The sequence below is a fragment of the Anguilla rostrata genome, chromosome 14 (assembly GCF_018555375.3).
Source record: "Anguilla rostrata isolate EN2019 chromosome 14, ASM1855537v3, whole genome shotgun sequence".
Classification (NCBI taxonomy): domain Eukaryota; kingdom Metazoa; phylum Chordata; class Actinopteri; order Anguilliformes; family Anguillidae; genus Anguilla; species Anguilla rostrata.
The window spans coordinates 25,609,158-25,629,054 of NC_057946.1; the positions used below are offsets into that span (position 1 = coordinate 25,609,158).

General features: G+C 49.7%; 1 protein-coding gene across 3 annotated transcripts in view; it reads left to right on the plus strand.

Moving 5' to 3' along the window:
• Positions 1–370: 370 nt before the first annotated feature.
• Positions 371–19,897, plus strand: part of ank1b (ankyrin 1, erythrocytic b) — a 79,876-nt gene continuing 60,349 nt past the window's right edge. For 2 of the 3 annotated variants that reach the window (XM_064307898.1, XM_064307899.1), the window contains exon 1: positions 371–1,840. In XM_064307898.1, coding sequence (XP_064163968.1) covers positions 1,715–1,840 — 126 coding nt within the window. In that variant the 5' untranslated portion in view covers positions 371–1,714. The remainder of the gene's footprint in view (positions 1,841–19,897) is intronic. The other variant, XM_064307900.1, reaches the window with a different exon arrangement.

The window sequence follows — 19,897 nt, forward strand, 5'->3', positions numbered from 1 at the left end:
GAGGGAGGGAGAGCTGCAGAGAGGGAAGGATGGAGAGAGAGGGAGAGCTGCAGAGGGAGTAAGGAAAGGATGGAGAGAGAGAGAGGGAGAGCTGCAGAGGGAGTGAGGAAAGGATGGAGAGAGCTGCAGAGAGAGAGAGGAGAGGATGGAGAGGGAGAGCTGCAGTGAGAAAGAGAGAGAGGGAGGGATGGAGAGCGGGAGAGGTGGGGATAGTGTTTTTTTGCTTTGTGCCCATGCCTGCTGTGGTGTGTGTAATGATGGGAATGGCTGTACAGTAGCTGCTCGCAAAGCCTGGCAAGGTCTTGTGAGACAAAAATAAAATAAGCCCTACTGCTTTGAATCCCTCTTCCCCCACCCCTCCCCCTTCTCTCTCTCTCTCTCTCTCTCTCTCTCTCTCCTGTGCCTGGTTACTTGCTTTAGAATGAGTGGTGAATGAAGGGTAGAGCGTGAGAGAAAAAGAGAGAGGGAGAGAACCTTTACGCTGAGTGCGAGAGGGCGTGTGTGCAGGAGGGTGAGCGCGTACGTGAGTGAGCGAGCAAGAGAGAGAGCGAGAGAGAGAGGGAGAGAGCGAGCGCATGCGAGAGCGAGAGAGAGATGTTGAAGGATTTTTTTTCTTGTCCGCATCAGCAGCACTGCAGAGGAGGCGAATAGACTACTGGGGGAGAGAGAGAGAGCAAGAAGAGCGTGAGAGAGAGAGAGAAAGAGAGAAAGGGACAGGGATCCGTTGCATTACCAGTAAAGCGGCACGGTCGGCTGCTTCCTCTCCCCTGCACGGCCGCACGCACACACACACACACACACACACACACACACACGCTCGCACGCCCTCGGCCACGGAACGGGAGAGACCCGCTCCCCCCAAACCCCCAGCGGCCCCGCGGGCAGCCCGACGCTGAGGCGGCAAGAGCGACCGATTCCCCGCTTCCGCGATCCGCGCGCTCCGGTCCTCCCGCCGTCCGCAGTGCCTGACGAGAGAGAGAGGGGGAGAGAGAGAGAGGGAGAGAGAGCGAGCGAGAGAGGGGGAGAGAGAGAGAGGGGGGGATACGGCGCGTCTGTAGTTTTTTTTTCACCGCTCATTTTTTTCGCGATGGCGAATAGCGCACAGCCGCGGTACGCCCGCGCCGCTCTCAGCCCGGACCTGTCAGCGCGGCGGCGGCAGCGCTAGCCCCAGCCGGGACACGGACGCCTTCGTGCGCCGACCGACGGGACGCACAGGTGGACGCGCCGGGGGGAGGGGGCAGGAGAGGAGAGGAGAGGAGGTGGAGGGATTCTCTGGGAAGAGGAATTACCAAAGAGGAACAAGGGAGGGAGTACGCAACGGGTGAACACCTGGACGTAACGGTTTATCGAGCTTAAGAACAAACATAAATGAATCGAAGCGGTTTCGTTTTTTTCTCCAGGACAAGAAAGGAATAGAGGAGACGTCGCTGACTGCCTGCTGTGGTGCTTTTCTGCTCCGTAGATTGGGCGAGCAAAGAGAGGCAGGACAGGGAATAACAGAGAGGGAGAGAGAGAGGGATTGAGAGGTGGAGAGAGAGGGATTGAGCAGTGTAGAGAAAGAGAGGGAGAGAGAGAGAGAGAGAGGGAGTACAGCTGGACCCCTGCGGCGGGCACGGACCGGGTGAGGAGGTGGCGGGGCGGTGGGTGAGCCGCCGCTCTCTGGCACGCGCGGGACAGTTCGGGAGGACTCGGGGACGGGCACGGCGGCGGGACCATGGCGCAAGCCGCCAAGCAGCTCCGCAAGAACAAGGAGCTGGACGCGCTCGCCGCGCAGGAGCAGCGCGAGAAGGAGGAGGAGAAGAACAAGAAGAGAAACCGCTCCAGAGACCGCAGACGCAAGGTAAGGACGGGGGGCTGCTTAACACACACACAGGTACACACACAGGCACACGCACACACACACACAGAGGCACGCACACACACACACACATACACAGGCACGCACACACACACACACTGGCACGCTCATACACACACACACACACAGACACACATACAGGCATGCATACATGCACGCATGTACACACACGCACATACACATGCACTCACACGTGCACGCATACTGTACACTAAACACACACAACACACACACACACAGACACACACAAGCACAGAATACACTGGAGGATTGTCTGTCCCCAGTATGTCCTGCTGAATACAACACAGACACACACCTCTGATTTGTGATACACTGAAGGTACACATTTGAGTTGGGGGGGGGAGGTGATGGGGGTGGGACAGATTTGCGGGACTGACGAGTGGGTGGGGAGAGATGGGGATGGGACTGTGTTGTGGGCCGGGGGGGGGGGGGGCGGGGTGTAGGACCGTTTTGCGGGACAGATGGGGGTTGGGGGGGTGGTGATGGGGGTGGGACAGCGTTGCAAACAGACGGCGGGGGGGGGGGGGGGTTGTGGGGTGTGTTTGAGACCGTAAGTGAGACTGTAAGTGAGACTGCATCCCCTGTGCTGGGCTGTGGGCCGTGTCATAGCTCAGGGTGAGAGAGGCTTCCTGCTACACCCCCCCCCCCATCCCCTCTCCCCACCCCCAACCCCCCCGTCCGCTTCCCTCTTTATTCTGACTGTGCTTTCCCTTCTTCTTCTTATGTGAAAAGCCTCATTTTTTTCTGTCACGTTGTGAGATGGATATGTCTGCAGAGCCTGTAATGAGCTTCCCCCCGCCCCTTCCCCCCCATTTAATCACAATCACCCTCACACTCACCTGTGTGCAGTCTCAAACCCGCGTCACGCGCCGAGACTCTGAGACCCACCCTGCAACACCGTGTCCAATGGGGTGGCCACCTCTGCAGTTTGATTGGCCCACCCCTGTTTTTGCACCTACAAAATGCATTATCATTGGCTAATATAATTGCTAGCGATACTGTGCCCCCCAGCCCCCTTTTTGAGTCTGTGAACCCCCCCCCCCCCAACCTTCTGTCCACCCCATGAAGAAAATCCCAGGGTAATCCCCTCTGACTAAGAGGGGAGTTTACCTGCCCCCCCCCAGCTGTCTGTACAGATGGGGCAGTGTGACTCACCTGCGTAGCACACCTTGCGTCAGGACATTGCAGAATGTGCTAATGAGAGAGCGTGCGTGCTCAGTGACTGAGCGGGCTGGGAGCAGGGCCTGCGTCTGCGCTGAGGACGGTCAGCGAGCCGTATTTAGGATTCTGTTCGTGCCGCTCTGCATCACGCCTGCGTGCTCAGTGACTGAGCGGGCTGGGAGCAGGGCCTGACCGCTGAGGACGGTCTGTGAGCCGTGTTTAGGATTCTGTTCGTGCCGCTCTGCATCACGCCTGCGTGCGCTGCCCGCGGGGAGATCAGCGGCGCCCGCAAACCCCGTCCGCTCGCGGGGGTTAGCGTAGCCGCGCGGCGGCGAGACCTAGAGAGCCTGAGCGGTACCAGCGAGCAGGTAGTGCTGGGAACGCACACTCACACACACGCACACTCACACTCACACACACGCGCACGCACACTCGGTTATGAGTCAGAAGCTGCACACCAGCAGGTCTATGGGCAGTGGCAGTGAGGGAATGCAATAAAGGATGCTCTTTGTGGTTGGCTCCTCCGGCTCTGCTTCCCTTCCCCACAGTACTGCTGCGGTTTCTGCCACTTCAGCCAGAACTGTGCTGAGCTGTGTGCTGTTTTGCATGTACAGTGCATACGCTGTGATGCGTGTGTTTCAGGCAGTACTCTGAGCCCTGTGCTGTTTTGCATGTACAGTGCATACGCTGAGATGCGTGTGTTTCAGGCAGTACTCTGAGCCCTGTGCTGTTTTGCATGTACAGTGCATACGCTGTGATGCGTGTTTCAGGCAGTACTCTGAGCCCTGTGCTGTTTTGCATGTGCAGTGCATACGCTGTGATGCGTGTGTTTCAGGCAGTACTCTGAGCCCTGTGCTGTTTTGCATGTACAGTGCATACGCTGTGATGCGTGTGTTTCAGGCAGTACTCTGAGCCCTGTGCTGTTTTGCATGTACAGTGCATACGCTGTGATGCGTGTTTCAGGCAGTACTCTGAGCCCTGTGCTGTTTTGCATGTACAGTGCATACGCTGTGATGCGTGTTTCAGGCAGTACTCTGAGCCCTGTGCTGTTTTGCATGTACAGTGCATACGCTGTGATGCGTGTGTTTCAGGCAGTACTCTGAGCCCTGTGCTGTTTTGCATGTACAGTGCATACGCTGTGATGCGTGTGTTTCAGGCAGTACTCTGAGCCCTGTGCTGTTTTGCATGTACAGTGCATACGCTGTGATGCGTGTTTCAGGCAGTACTCTGAGCCCTGTGCTGTTTTGCATGTACAGTGCATACGCTGAGATGCGTGTGTTTCAGGCAGTACTCTGAGTATGCAGTGCATACGCTCAGATGCGTGTTCTCGTTAGCGGTGGGACGTTAGCTGCGTTTGGCTCTATGTTTTTGGGCCACAGGAGGCCCCGCCTCCCCCAGGGACTCACGCTGCTGTGAAGCAGAGGCCTTCTTTCTCCCTGCAGTAACACACAGTCTGCTCACCTCCTGCATTTCAGCCGTCTCCTCTCCACAGGCAGTCCGGTTTTTAGCATGCGCAGAAAGGTGTTTTTTTTGCTGAAGGCAAATTGCACTGCAGAAAAGTGAACGCTGCAGCGCAGAAAGATAGAAACGTGTCACTAAAACAGAGTGAGGAACTCCTCGGCCTGCTCCCCATCATTTATTGATAATAGAACTGACTCCATTTCTGTGAAGGACATTTGTTAATAATAAATTAATGATCTTGTATTCGCACTCCATAAAAAGACGAGAGAATATTCTCTTGTTGCTGTTCTTTTGGCGTAGAATGGTCCAGCTAGTTAGTGTTAGTGAGGAGTGTGGATTGGTGTTCAGTGTGCGAGAGTGAGGTGGGGTTTTTCAGTGTTCAGGGTCTTGACGGTACGGGGTGGTGTTCAGCGGTTCGTCTGACCGAAGAGAAGACGTGCGTTCAGTAAACGGGCGAGCTAGGCTTTAGTACCCCTGGGCGAAGTTGCCCCCCCCCCGCCCCCCCAGGGAACAAATTAAGTGTATCTGCAAACGAGCAGTGGCTGAACCTCTGCGATGGTGAGAGAGTGATTGTATAAGTGGCCTTGTGTAAGGGAGCCTTTCGCTAATCAATGAGCCGGCTGTGGCTAATGGCCACTGCTCACATCTCCACGCTGCCCCGCTGGGGGGGCGGGGGGGCGGGGGGTGGAGAGAGGGGATGGGAGGGGGTTTGGCAGGGAGGGGAGGGGAGGGAGGGTACAGTGCGCACCGCCGGCTTAGGAATCCCTCTTTCACGTGCTGTACACTAGAATCACACGCTACTGACAGCGCAGCGGCAAGCTAGGGAGGTGAAAGGATTTGGGTGGGATTATATTTTTACCTCTCCCTCAGGGCCTGGAGTCAGTGCCCCATGCCTAGCAGTGCAGAGAGTGTGTGTGTGTGTGTGTGTGTGTGTGTGTGAGTACAGGTGTCTGGTTGAATGCGTCTCTATTTGAATGTTAGCGTACCTGTGTGTGTGGGTTTACTTGTTAGATCGTGTGTATACGTGTGCATGCACTCATTATGTTTGTGTGGTTGCAGGGCATCTCCTGTGTGTTTTATGTAACTCCCCCATCTCCCGTTGGGTAGATGAGACTACTTCCTTTTAAATGGGCTTTCTGGAGCAAATGTTCCCTGCAGTGTGTTCTCTCTGCAGGTACCGTCTCAGAACCACTCAAAATGGAAGAACAGAGTGCTTTTTTTAACTAGTTATGAGTTAATGCAGCTGTCTGAAGGGTAAGAATTTTCTATTAGAAATAAAAATTTTAATAATCTTGAAATGATCTCCTGTCATACAGTGAGTTTTAGTCGCAGAACTCAACTACTAAACATGTGTGATGTATTTTTGTGTATGAGTGACGGAAGTGTTTGTATGTATATGCTTGTCTAAAAGAGACAGAGACACATGAATGTTTGTGTATGAGTGACTGGTTTGTGTGTGTGTGTGTGTGCGCGCGTGTGTGTCTGGTGTGTGTGTACTTGGTTCAGACAGCCCTGTGGCCCATATTAAGGTGGAATAGCGCATCTCATGGGATAGCTGAGTTGGTGTGAGGTTATGCTCATCAGTAACTACTGTGCTCTCACTGGATATATTTGGCTCTGGCCTTTAAATTTCACTGTGAAAAGTGCAGATCAGAGCGGAGACACACAGCTATTCCCACGTCTCTGTAGTATTTTCCTGTTCTGGCGACGTGGGGTTGCCATTGATTTTTGCATTCTGGTGGGCTTGTAATTGATCGTAATCTTGTGTTCTGGTGAAGTAGGGTTGTGACTGTGGGAAGGACCCACTTGAAATAAAGGAGTAGTCAGTATTCCACTGTGACACTGCTCACAAACTGCTCATAAGCAGCTATATAACCCTGCGGAGGTCTGCATGTTACACTGTTGTGTGTATGTTGGTGAGGATGGCGATTACTAACCCTACAGTGTAAACATGCAATGTGCTTTGCTATTTTAATATTTCATCGTTGAAAATTGCACAGATTACGGTGGTTGCAGTCAGACTGCATGCCCGTTTTAGTTCAAAGGCAAAGTGTGCCCGCACCCCTGGGTGTGCGTTTGAGTACATTAGCTTTCACCATACCTCAGTGCTCACACTCGTCTGGTTGCCATGCCAACAGCAGGGGTTGGAATATGAGGTGGAGCAATAGTAGCATTACTTAAACCACCAGAAGTTACTGCAGCATCAGTGATAGTAACAGCAGCATTAGTGATAGTAACTCCAGCATTAGTGATAGTAACAGCAGCAGTAGTAAAAGTAATAATAGCAGTGATTGTAACAGTAATAGTAACAGCAGTAGTGATAGTAACAGCAGCAGTAGTAATAATAACAGCAACAGTAGTCATAGTAACAGCAGCACTAGTGATAGTAACAGCAGCAGTAGTCATAGTAACATCAGCGGTAGTGATAGTAACAGCAGTGGTGACAGTAACAGCAGTAGTGATAGTAACAGCAGTGGTGATAGTAACAGCAGTAGTGATAGTAATAGCAGCAGTAATAATAGTAACAGCAGTAGTGATAGTAACAGCAGCAGTAATAATAGTAACAGCAGCAGCAGTGATTGTAACAGCAGTAGTAGTCATAGTAACAGCAGCAGTAATAATAGTAACAGCAGCGGTGATCGTGTCAGTAGCAAACTGATGTATGAATTCTGTCACAGGCCACCACCATCTATTTATTTAACGAAGTCTGAACATTTATGCAGTGTCCTTTATGAGAAAGAAGTCTAATTATATAAATATGTCTATCTATTTATCTATTTTCTGAAACTAAATGTAAGTGGAGGGCGGGGGTCGGATGCAGGTGTCCTTGCTGAGGTCCGGTAATTATTGTGCTGCCAGTGGATGAGGTGTGAAAAGAAATAACAGACTGGGTTGAATATTATTTCTGAAGCATTTATGGGTCAGCACCAGGATCACAGATGACTGTGTGAAACCGATCGTAATACATCAAAAAAATGAACAGGAGCGGTACCGTCGGCTGAGAAATAAGTAGCCACGGGCTAGCTATGTAGCTACTTGAAAGCACGAGCATTCATGTTATTGAGATTACGTTAACACATTCGTTAATGAGATATGTCTTTAATTAATGAACGGATATGTGGTGGTGGAAAGTGACAAAAGAGGTTTCTGCAACACGGAGGCCTGTAATTAGCATACAGACTGCTCTCTTTCATATCCTTTCCTTTTCTCTGAAGGAGAACGAGAACTGTTTTTTCTCTCTCTTTTTACCTCTCCAGCTGCCCTCGTGTGTTTAGACGTTGGTTTCGCTGAAATTAAATAAAAGATCGTTATTTTTCCACGACGGGAATGTTTTTCATTTTTTTGACAAATAAATCTAAAATGAAGCATTGTCGCTATGAGAATTGATTGCGCCGGTGAAAATGAATTTAGCGGTGGCTGCTGGGTTAGAGCATCAGGCTGTGGCGCGCGGGTTATCGAATCCGGGCCGTGCCCGCGCCGACTGTGGCCATATCGTTGTGTCGTTATCTTGATGTCGTAGCTCGTCATGCCTCCTAGTTTGACTTAGCATAGGCTAGGTCAGAGAGTAATGTTTACTGTGTGAACTGGACTTGACGTGTTCATGGCTATGAATAACCGTTACAAAATGAGTATTGTACCCTATCGGACCTGGGTTTTGAGGCAGTGTTCCAATGACCTTCACTATGCACTTATTACATGTCGCTTTGGGTAAAAGCGTCTGCCAAATAAATGTAATGAAACGTAATGGTATCTCCACAGGGCAAGGCCCGGTTGCCGATTGTGTCGTCCAGGGCGCGGTAGGGTTCAGTTGATTAGATGCCATACGTTACATCTCGAATAATGGTGACTGCGGCCGGTCAGTCGGGCCCCCGTTGGCCGCGTGCCGAAGCCGCGGGCGAACTCTGAGCCAGCTCGGCTTCGGGCTGCAGCGCGGACGGAAACAGGCCGGGAACACCTCGCGCCATCCAGGAGAGAACCGGGGACGTCAGGTGGCAGCACCGCAGATGTCATGTCAGATGGCAGCACCACAGATGTCTTCAGCAGTGGAGGCCACGCGTGAACCCGGCTGCAATTGGTCCATTGGATATTTCAAAATGGCTCCCACGTTGGGGGCATTATTTTAAAGAATAATTCTTAAAAATTGAACCTTTCAATCGCCTCATTTGCTCTTCTGCTTTTGTAATCTGGATAACATGAGCATATTTTATTAAAAAGCAAGACAAGTAGTTTCTTCCAGGGTAGAAGGAAATACTACTTAAAACAGTTTGACATTTTAAATTTGTTTTTAAGTTAATTAGAGAGTGTGTGAACCGGAATTGCTCTGTTCTATCTGGTACTGTGGAACACAAAACAAAATCAACTCTAAAATGTATAGCATTCAATTCAATTAGTGTCAGTATACAATATTCCCATTTCAGTTTTAAAAGGAAGTAGACCCCTTTGCTTCTCTTTACTCAGTAATACTTTCTTTTTGTGTCAGAAAAGTTCACATCAGTCAAGCAAAATTGAAACAGGCTGGCATGAAGCTAATGTCTATCTACAACAAAATGTTTAGTTTTCAAACAGTACTGGTGGTCTTTTTTGATACTAGGCATAGCGTACCTATAGAGAATTGTCTGAAATTTGTCAGCATCTGGTTGGCTGACCTCTTAGCATTTCATAGCAATAACTACTGAAAATGAGACTACATTGTAAGTGATTTTGCAGTGTTGCAGATCTGAATATAGTATGAATTAGACGTTTAAATTTATTTTAATCATACCACTTTTGTTTCATTTCTAGATGCAAGATGTTCTGTATCCTAACATCAGATATTCAATTATTGATATTACATTTTGCAGTGGTGACAGTATAACATTTGACTGTCTGACTTACTTACACATATTATATACACCTGCTCATTAATGCAGTTAGACCGGTCCTCCAAGCAACAAATCATGTGGCTGCTATTCGGTCTGTAAAGACGAGCTTCAGTTGTTGTCCGTCCAAACACTAGAAATGGGCGAGACATGTGATCTAAGTGACCTTGAGGTGGTATGATTGCTGGTTCCAGCATCTCAGAAACACCTTCCCTTCTGGGATTCTGATATGCTACAGTCTGTAGAGTTTACATTCTCCCACAGTCTCTCCAACCCCCAAACCCCGCCTCCCTCCATGCTATACTGCTGTGTCATTCTTATATTGGAGATTGTGATTCACGTGACTGTCAGCAGTCTGTGGGTTCACACACAGGTGCCTTTCCGCAATGCAGCCGACGCCGTCTCTCTGCTCCCTTGCGCAGATTCTGTCTGGTCCACGGTCAGACAGGACTGGGGTTTGAGCATTCAGGCAGTCACAGGTGTTAAACCAGATGCTTCTTGCCTGCAGATCTCAAATACGCTGGATTGGTGATAAATCTTTGTGCTCTGCAATGTTGCGGTATACATTTATCGGGAATTAGCTCATAACAGCTGAGAGTGAAGTAAAATGAGTGGACGGAAATGAGTCTGGTAGAAAACTGTGCATTAGCTGTGCACAGTGGCCCATTACGCTTTCATACCCAGTGGGCCCGAGTTCACCTGTAAACGTGTCGACCTTTCGGATTGAAGGTCACCATGGCTACAGGAGGGCTAATCATGGGAGGTGAATGATACTGTTGACGTCTATTGAAAAGGAGGTGGTTGGTTACCTAATGTCTCTGATATCAGCAGGCTGCCCTTGCTTGCCCCCCCCGCCCAGATGCTGACCTCTGGCTGGGCGTATCATGTACACCTATCATATGGCACCGCTGGGTCATCAGCACTGCTGGGTCATGCCCTGGTCTCCAGTTTTGACCTCTGCCAATGTCATTGACTGTGCCTCCTTAGGGGATGTTTTAGGTCAGGGCTGGAACAGGGTTAGTGTTATGGAGGAGCACAGGGTTAGTGTTATGGAGGAGCCCAGGGTTAGCATTATGGAGGAGCACAGGGTTAGCGTTATAGAGGAGCACAGGGTAGTGTTATGGAGAGGAGCACAGGGTTAGCGTTATAGAGGAGCACAGGGTTTGTGTTATGGAGGAGCACAGGGTTAGTGTTATGGAGGAGCACAGGGTTAGCATTATGGAGGAGCACAGGGTTAGCGTTATAGAGGAGCACAGGGTAGTGTTATGGAGAGGAGCACAGGGTTTGTGTTATGGAGGAGCAAAGGGTTAGTGTTATGGAGGAGCACAGGGTTAGCATTATGGAGGAGCACAGGGTTTGTGTTATGGAGGAGCACAGGGTTAGCATTATGGAGGAGCACAGGGTTAGCGTTATAGAGGAGCACAGGGTTAGTGTTATGGAGAGGAGCACAGGGTTAGCGTTATAGAGGAGCACAGGGTTTGTGTTATGGAGGTCCACAGGGTTAGTGTTATGGAGGAGCACAGGGTTATGGAGGAGCACAGGGTTAGTGTTATAGAGGGGCACTGGGTTAGTGTTATGGAGGAGCACAGGGTTAGGGTTGTACTGAAGGGGTAATTCTATGAAGGGGGCTTGGTACTGAATTATGGACTGTCCTGTTCTACCTTCATTCTGTCTTAGAGAAACAATCATGCTGCCACTGCTAATCAGACCAAGAGAGTACAGTGTATAGATGAAATAGCACAGAGTCTATCTTTAGTCAATCTTTTTCTTTTCTTTATTTAAAAAAAAAAAAACCTCAACCTTGGACCACAGACAGTCTGCGTGGCTATTTTTGTTTGGACAGACAGCGGAGTTAATTGTGGTGTTGCGTTTCAGCTTTGGCTCCTGATTGGTTTACGCCGGTTCCAGGAAAAGGGCTGTTGTGAAGAACAGGCCGTGCTATCGCGTTAGCGGATACTCTTATTTCCTTCCCATTAATGAAGGCTTAAGTGTGGGTTTCCCTGCTCCTGTGCCGCCATCCTGCTCGCTCCGACCTCCTCCAGCGATCTTAGGAGAACTGCTGTGATCTCAGGGAGCTCTGTGCGTGGTCCAGACCCAGTGAGATGCTGCTGGTACTCTACCTGTTTATCTGTGTGGTCCAGACCCAGTGAGATGCTGTTGGTACTCGACCTGTTTATCTGTGTGGTCCAGACCCAGTGAGATGCTGCTGGTACTCTACCTGTTTATCTGTGTGGTCCAGACCCAGTGAGATGCTGTTGGTACTCGACCTGTTTATCTGTGTGGTCCAGACCCAGTGAGATGCTGCTGGTACTCTACCTGTTTATCTGTGTGGTCCAGACCCAGTGAGATGCTGTTGGTACTCTACCTGCTTATCTGTGTGGTCCAGACCCAGTGAGATGCTGTTGGTACTCTACCTGTTTAACTGTGTGGTCCAGACCCAGTGAGATGCTGTTGGTACTCTACCTGTTTATCTGTGTGGTCCAGACCCAGTGAGATGCTGTTGGTACTCGACCTGTTTAACTGTGTGGTCCAGACCCAGTGAGATGCTGTTGGTACTCTACCTGTTTATCTGTGTGGTCCAGAACAAGTGAGATCTGCAACAATATGTTAATGCTGTTGCATTTGATCTACATAAGGACAACAAACTAAAAATGAATATGGGTAAATAATGATGAGCTTTTCAGAGTCCTGTGAGTGAGTGAGTGAGAGAGAGAGAGAGAGAGAGAGAGAGAGAGAGAGAGAGAGGTGCTAAGGTTACAATAGAAGGACTGATGAAATTCCATTTTACCTCCTCAGCAAGCAGGCACACACACTCACACACACTCCTGTGCGGAAGTGCACAAGCCCTAACACTCTGAGAAAGTGGCTCTTATCGAATTATCCCTGGCGCCTGAGGGTGCTGTAGGCCAGTGGTAGAATGCACAGTTAGTGGCGGGGGGGTGGGGGGGGGGGTGGGAGAGAACAAGATGATGTATTTGACAAACTCATTTAAAGATGAATTTACCTCCCTCCGCAGCAGGAGAGAGGGGGTAATTCTTCCGGACGGCGGTGTAGCATTACCGTGATTTACTACTCTACAGCGTCATTAGTGCAGTCCTGAACAGCCCTGTTTGCCACCTGCTTCTAACCGGATTCCACAACAGGTTTTATGTGGAAATTTGCCGGCTCTTGCGACCACAATGTCAACAGGGCTTTAAAAACGTGATCTCGTCGGATTAGCGAACTTTGAAGATTATACAGAACCTGTGCTACCTATTCGGTTTAAATTGTGTCAAAATATCCTGTTGAATTTCACGCTAACCCTGCTCAGGATCATGCCCAACCTGTAGTATTAATTTTTTCATTTTCATAAACATTTTCAGAAATGTATTTTTGGACGATGTTCGGTACTCGAGTCTGCGTTTGTGGCGTGTCACTACTTTAGGAATAACTGAAAGTGCTGGGCCTGCGTGGCGTGCTTTCATTATTCATGTGTTGGACTCGGTCCTAAAGTATCAAGGCAAGGGTATGGCCAGGTTTCAGAATCTATTCCCCTGAGTGAGGTTTGCAAAAATTGCCCATCGGAAAATGAACTGGCCGTGCGTTCCTGCTTGTTCCGTATTAAGGCTTCATAACGTTTTACTGCATTGTTTCTCGCCCGTCAAATGCATTCATTTGGATGTTTTTGTGCACTGATTGCTCCTAATTGGTGTTGCTGTGGGCTCCGATTGTAAAGTCCTGTTGTCGAATATGACGTTAGATTTTCCGGAGAATTCTAACGTCGTGTTCCATCAACACTCGCAGCTTTGTGGAGTGGTATTGCTGCTTCTGGACTGCGGGGCCTGGCTACGGTTTCAGAGATTAACGGCTCTTAGCGACGCGCTTCTCTCGGTGCTATCGCGCTTGTTTGACCGGCTGCGTTCCACTGCCCTGCCCTTACCCGGAGGAATTTACCCTGTTTCTCCACAAGTGGGATGCGGACTTCAGAGAGTTAGAGCAGATTATCATGCCGTGCTGTAGGAGGGAAATGTTGTTAACGTGGTGATTTAGAAAAATCTTCACTGTTCACGGCTGTTTTAAATATGCAATTTTGGTATTTCTGACGCCTGTCCAGGGTGTATTCCTGCCTCTCGCCCAATGCATGCTGGGATAGGCTCCAGCACCCCCATGACCCTGCTCAGGATAAACGGGTATAGATGGATGTATGGATGTGTTTGCGACGGTTTCTGTGTTTGCACATGCGTGTGTGTGTTTGTGAGGATGTGTGTCACTTCAAGTGTGTTTGTTTGTCTGGTGTGTGTGTGCGTGTGTCTGTATGCGTGCGTGCGTGTATGTGTATTCGTGTGCGTCTGTGCGTGTGTGCGCGTGTGTCTGTGCATGTGTGTGCGTGTGCGCGCATGTGCATGTGTTTGTGAGAGTGTGTGAGTGTGTGAGTGTGAGTGTGTGTGTGAGTGTGTGTGCGTGTGCGTGCGTGTGTCTGTGTGTGTGCTTGTGAGAGTGTGTGTGCGTGTGAGTGTGAGTGAGTGTGAGTATGTGTGAGTGTGTGAGTGTGAGTGTGTGAGTGTGTGTGTGTGTGTCTGCGTATGCATGCGCGTGCGTTAGCTCTGTTGAAGGACGGCGGCACGTGTCTGCGGCAGTCCGGCCGTCTCCGGGGCAACGTGTGCCCAGCGCCGCTCTCTTAATTTACCGCCGCGCGGGTCGGAAGCGTCTCGGCTCGGCCTGACCTCAGACATTCATCACGTCCAGCGCCGAACAGCCCCCCCCCCCCCCGTCCTGGCACAGTGGAGCGGCGCACTGAGCACAGCGCTCAACCTTAGCACCGCGTCCAGCGCAGGATGATTTATTCCCTCAGAGGGATCACGCCGCTTCATCACTAATGAGGTTAATGCCGATAGCCCGGTCGCTATGTGCCGTTATTCTGCTTAAGCTGTCGGGCATAGCCTGCGTCTGTGCGCCGATTGGTTGAGTGGAATGGGAAAATGGCGAAGGAGAAGGATACGATTATTCTGTTGGTTTTTTAAAAGAATAAATAGTATGATGTAATAAGCTCGTTGCAAAATACGTCACAGCAAAAAGTGTTTATAAGAAATTTGAATTGAGGGATAAATAGAGAGAGGGAAAAGGAGAGGGAGAGAGGGAGGGAGAGAGAGGGGGAGAGGGGTAGAGAGAGGTCTGTTTGAAGGACAGCAGGCAGCCGCAGTGTGGGGTATGAGGGCATCAACCGAGCCGCACCTCAGATGCGCGTATTCGACCTTTCATCTTCCCTCACCTCTTTACCCCCCCATCCCTCTCTCCCTGCTCTATCTCTCTGTTTTTATCTGCTGTTCCTCTCGCTGCATGTATTAAACATGCTTTCATTGCCCGTGTGCCGCTGAGAGGTTATAGAAGCCATTTGGGTTCACTTCTTCAAGGGCACTGCAGCCTGTGGCCCACACACACACACACTCACACACACACACACACACAGAAAGCACATGCACAAAGCACACTCACTCAAACACAAAGCACAAGCTCACACACACACGCATACACACACACACACACACACAGAAAGCACATGCGCGGGCACACACACACAAAGCTCATGTGCATGCACACACACACACACACTCACACACACACTCACACACACACAGCCATCAGGAGCATTAACAGGACGCAGCTCAGGTCAGGAGAGTCCTGGCAAGGGCAGAAGAAGCGACTGTCCACTGCCCCCTAGTGGCCGAAACAGCCGCTGTTCCGCAGTGCTGACATCACTCCTGTCGGCTCTGTCTGGACTGGGGAGCGATGACGTCATCATCTCAGAGTCATACCACAGATCCAGAACCAGGATGCGAGTCCTGAGCCAGACCGATGCTGAAATCCAGGGCTGGGGAGAAAATAGATACGTTCAAAAGCTTGCACAATCTCAGCAACAGAAACAAAAACAATATTGTTTGTTCCAGCTCAGGAAGTCATGCCGGTCCTGTTCATCCTGAATGTCCTAACCTGTGCCGACACTTATATGTTCCGTCTGCCTTACAGTTACGACTCTGGCTGAAGAGATGCCTGCGCTTGGACATACAATGCTGGCTACGTGCCGTCTAATTGCTGCCTGTAGGCAATGTGGCTATACATTGAAAACATCAGTATGTTGTGAGGCCGTTTTGTGTTAGCTTGGTAGTATGGTCAAAATGTGTCTGTGTTTCTCTCTATGTAATAACATTCAAGGTAACTGTGATAAGCATGAAGTCTGGCAAGGGGGGTCCTGCTTATGCAAATTGAGTTGGATTTTTTTTTTCCAGCTCAGTTAATGTAAATTTCACAAGTGGCAGGTTTATCAAGGCGTTGTAGGTCCACAGTGCTCTTAACATCTATAGGATTGCACAATTCGACATCTGCTATGGTGGCGCGGATACATTTTGCAGCGGCGATGAGGGTATAATGTAGAAATCCAGAATCTTTTGCCAGAAATGTGGGAGGAGAGCAAGCAAAATCTGCTTGTGAGCCAGTGGGCCGGGGTTTACCTGGGCTGGCAACAACGCGGCTTCACCTTCACTGACTGCACCAATTATTTAACAGCTGTGGAAGGCCGCTGTAATCTCCACTCAGGCGCAGTGGCACGGCAGCTATTAATGGCGTTGGGAGAAAACGGGGGCAGCGCGGTGGTGCAGTGGGTAGCACCGTCGCCTCACAACGAGAAGGTCGTCGGTTCGAATCTCAGCTCGGGCCTTTGTGCATGTTCTCCCCGTGTCTGCGTGGGTTTCCTCCGGGTACTCTGGTTTCCTCCCACAGTCCCAAGATACGCAGGTAGGCTAATTGGAGTCTCTAAATTGCCCGTAGGTAGGAGTGTGTCAGTGAACGGTGTGCCCTGCGATAGATGGGTGGCCTGTCCAGGGTGTAATCCTGCCTCTCGCCCAATGCACGCTGGGATACGCTCCAGCACCCCCCCGCGACCCTGACCAGGATGAGCGGGTATAGATAATGGACGGACGGAGAAAACGGTGCGGTCGAACCTCTGGGGTCAGGACGCGGTACGAACGGAAGATGTTCAGAAGCCTGAAACGTTTTTAACTTCGAAAGTGGTGTCTAATGTAATTCCTTTATTGATCGGGTTTGTTAGTTTCGTAAGAGTAGCTGGTGTTGTAAATATGCTACACCTGTTTCTAGTTACGTTTTTTATTAACCAGTAGGCTAATCAAACCAACCGATCACGATTGACTCAATAACATGCATATTAACCAGCACATGCAATAATACAAATGTTTACAGCTTGCAATATATTACCCACCTTTTCTTAACGCATGGTATATCTATCCGGTCAAAGCTAAAATGCACTGTAATGTGTTTAGAAGAATTTTAAATCTCACAGTTGATGTCTTCTCGACTGTTGTTGTGTACCGATCCAGAACAATCAGGGCTGTTGTGCCTACACACTCCCACAAACGATGCGTCGTAATTACAGGACTATGCTCGAACCTGGTGAGCCTGTAATTATAGTAATGGAGAAAATTGCTGTCTAACTGTGTGTGTTTGGCTCCGTTTTTTTCTGCCAGGTAGTAAACAGTAAAACAGTAAATAACAAGGGGTTCTTTCATTAAACAGGGACGCTCTTACTGTTACAGTATCTGTACACTGTATGTTTCTCTAAATTGTTGTTCCTTCTGTCGCTCTACACACCAACATGGCCCTGCCCTCAAACATACCCAGCCCCCCCCCCCGCCACCGCCCCCACCCCCCCCTCAGCATAGCTTAAATATAGATTTGGCTGAAGTTTGTATTTGGGGATGATTATTAATGTGCTGGGATTCTGCACATGAGGGACTGGCCGTAGTGGTGCGCCTCGTTGTTGTTTTGTCAGTGCCAAACCCTCCGCTCTGCCAAATGGAATCCCAGAATTCCATCTGCTGTGATGAAGGATTGAAGGTTGGAGACGGACGCTTCTGTAGTCTTCAGCCAGAATCGCTCTCATCTCTCGTGGAATCTCTTTCTCCTTGTTTTCCCTCTGTTTTTTCATTCACTTCAGAGTCTTTCCATTGCCCCTCTGAACCTCCACTTGTTCATTTTCTCCCTCTCCTACATTCATTCATTCCCCTGCCTTCTCCCTCTCCCTTTGTCTCTCTCTATCGCTCTCTCTCTCTCTCTCTCTGGTTTTGAAGATGCTAAGGGATGAGAGTACCCTTTGTCTCTGCGGCAGTGATGCTGCAGTGCTCTGGGGTGGGGGGGTGGGGTGGGGTGGGGGGGGGGGGGTTTGGATGGTTAGGGATGGGGTAACCCTGCAGTGCCAACACATGGCTGTGTGTCTCTGTGCATGTGGTCTACGTGTATGCGCGCGTGTGTGTATATCCATGTAGGTGTGTATGCGTATGTGTATGTGTGTGTGTGTGTGTGTGTGTGTCTGTATCCATGTGGGTGCGTATGCGTGTGTGTGTGTGTGTGTGTGTGTGTGCGTGTGTGTCTGTATCCATGTGGGTGCGTATGCGTGTGTGTGTGTGCGTGTGTGTGTCTGTATCCATGTAGGTGTGTATGTACGTGTGTGTGTGTGTGTGTGTGAGAGTGTGTGTATACGTGTAGGTGTGTGTGTGTGTGTGTGTCTGCTTTATATTCTTTGTTATACCTGAGCTTCTGCTGCTATGATTTATGACAGAAAACATCCAGGAGTCAGTCAGTCAGTGTCAGACAGTGCCCTCTAATTTCATTCTGCAGTACGCCAGCACCTTCCAGCCTCTTATTATTCCCAGCTCGGTCTCAGTTCCCTCAAACTTCTGCTCTGTCTGGCTCAGTCACTTCCTTGAGTCTCCAGAGGTGGGAGTGGCCATGCGCGCGCGGCGGCCTTGCCTTCAAACATGGCGGGAAACCCTGAAAATGACCATTATTTTGCGCGTTTTGCTAAATCTCTGCGTGGGTGTGGTGTTAAAGGAAAATTCCAGGCTAGGACGCTTACATCATCAGTGAACGCGTAACGCCGATGTGCTGTTCAGTCCACGGTTTATTATTAGACGTGTGTAATAAATGTAGCATTTTTTCACCGTTTACAACATTTCACTCGCTCTCCTGGCAGACTTCTTCTAGATCTGCTCCAGTGCTATTTGCCAACATTACCCAGAAGGGTTATGGCATACACAGCCAGCTAGACTGACATTCACATTAGCTAGCTAGCTAGTAGCACTTAGCTAAAAGGCTAAAAGCAAAGTCGGAGATTGTGACCACACCCCTAATCCCTGGCAAAGCCTCACTGTTGCATTCTGGACTTTTGAGGCCGCTAGCATGGCAAAAATCAGCATGTCCTCCTGATTAGTTATTGATTTCTCTCAGTAGGAGTATTACAGAATGCTGATTAGCGGGGATTCAAGGGCCTGAAATGAATATCTGACATTTATAGTTGGTGCTGTAGTGAGTTGAAGACACGCTCTCGTATTAAATTGCGCTGTGCCTGGTGTGGCAGTACCCCTGCGCGACGTGACGTCGTCTGCAGTAACTCAAGCTTACATGCGGGAAAGTGAAGTACAACACCAAACAGGAAAATAGGACCTGGGAGGTGTTTTAAATCACCAATATGCAAATTCTAACCAGTGCCAAAGTGTTCTCTCTGTGATCTGGAGATCATGCCGCTGGGAGAGCCCTGTGGTGGTGGAGGGCCCCGCTGTGATTGGACAGGCCTGCAGATATGATTATCCAATCCAAACTGGAGGAGGAATAGGGAGTGAAAATGCACCACTTCCTGTCCGGACTGCTCCCTGTGGAAGCAGGGACAAGAGATTTTGTACTGTGGGCCACCGTAAGGCGAAGGTTATGTCCTCTCTCACATTTTCCAGATGCACAATACCAGACAAGCCTGACAGACATTTTTTTTCCTATGATTAAAAAAATTAACTGAATAAATATTTAAGCAAGTAAAAATAAATGTTAACCAAACAGCCACCTCCTCCCCTAAAAGAATCATACACTACATGCTGAGCCATGTTAGCAACGTTGCATTTTTACACATGAAAGTATCGCATCGGTTTCTGCGGGAAACAAGATCAATTTGCTCGTTACCGCGAGCCAAAATCCCTTAATCCGAGAAATGACAGAACTGGGGCTCCCTTTGAAAAAGGAGAATCGCTTATCGCTGTCACGGAGTGATGACGTCATTCAGAATCTCTGGGGAGGTTCTGCCCGGCTCGCCAGCGAGTCCCTCCGCTGTGCTCATGAATATTGAAGAGGAGGCGTGGCCAGTGGCGCAGTGGCGGCTGTCTGTGTGATGTGCGAGCCTCGGAGGCTGGAACAGCAGGTTTACAACTCCCAGTGCACCCTGGGAAAAAGAGAGAGGGAGCCGGAGATGGGCAAGGAAGGAGAGAAAATGGAAGAAATGTTGGAGAAAGAGAGAATGGGCGAAATGAGAGAAAGGGGTGGATGGTGAGAGAGGGAAAGAGACGAGATGAAAGGAGAGAAGAGGGTGGAGAAAAAAATGCACATGGATAGATGAAAGGAGAGAAAAATAGGGTGTGTGGAAGGTGGAGGTAGAGAGAGAAAGGGAGGGAGAGTGGAAGATGGAGGGAGGGATGGATGGAGAGAGACAGAGAGAGTGAGTTTAGCA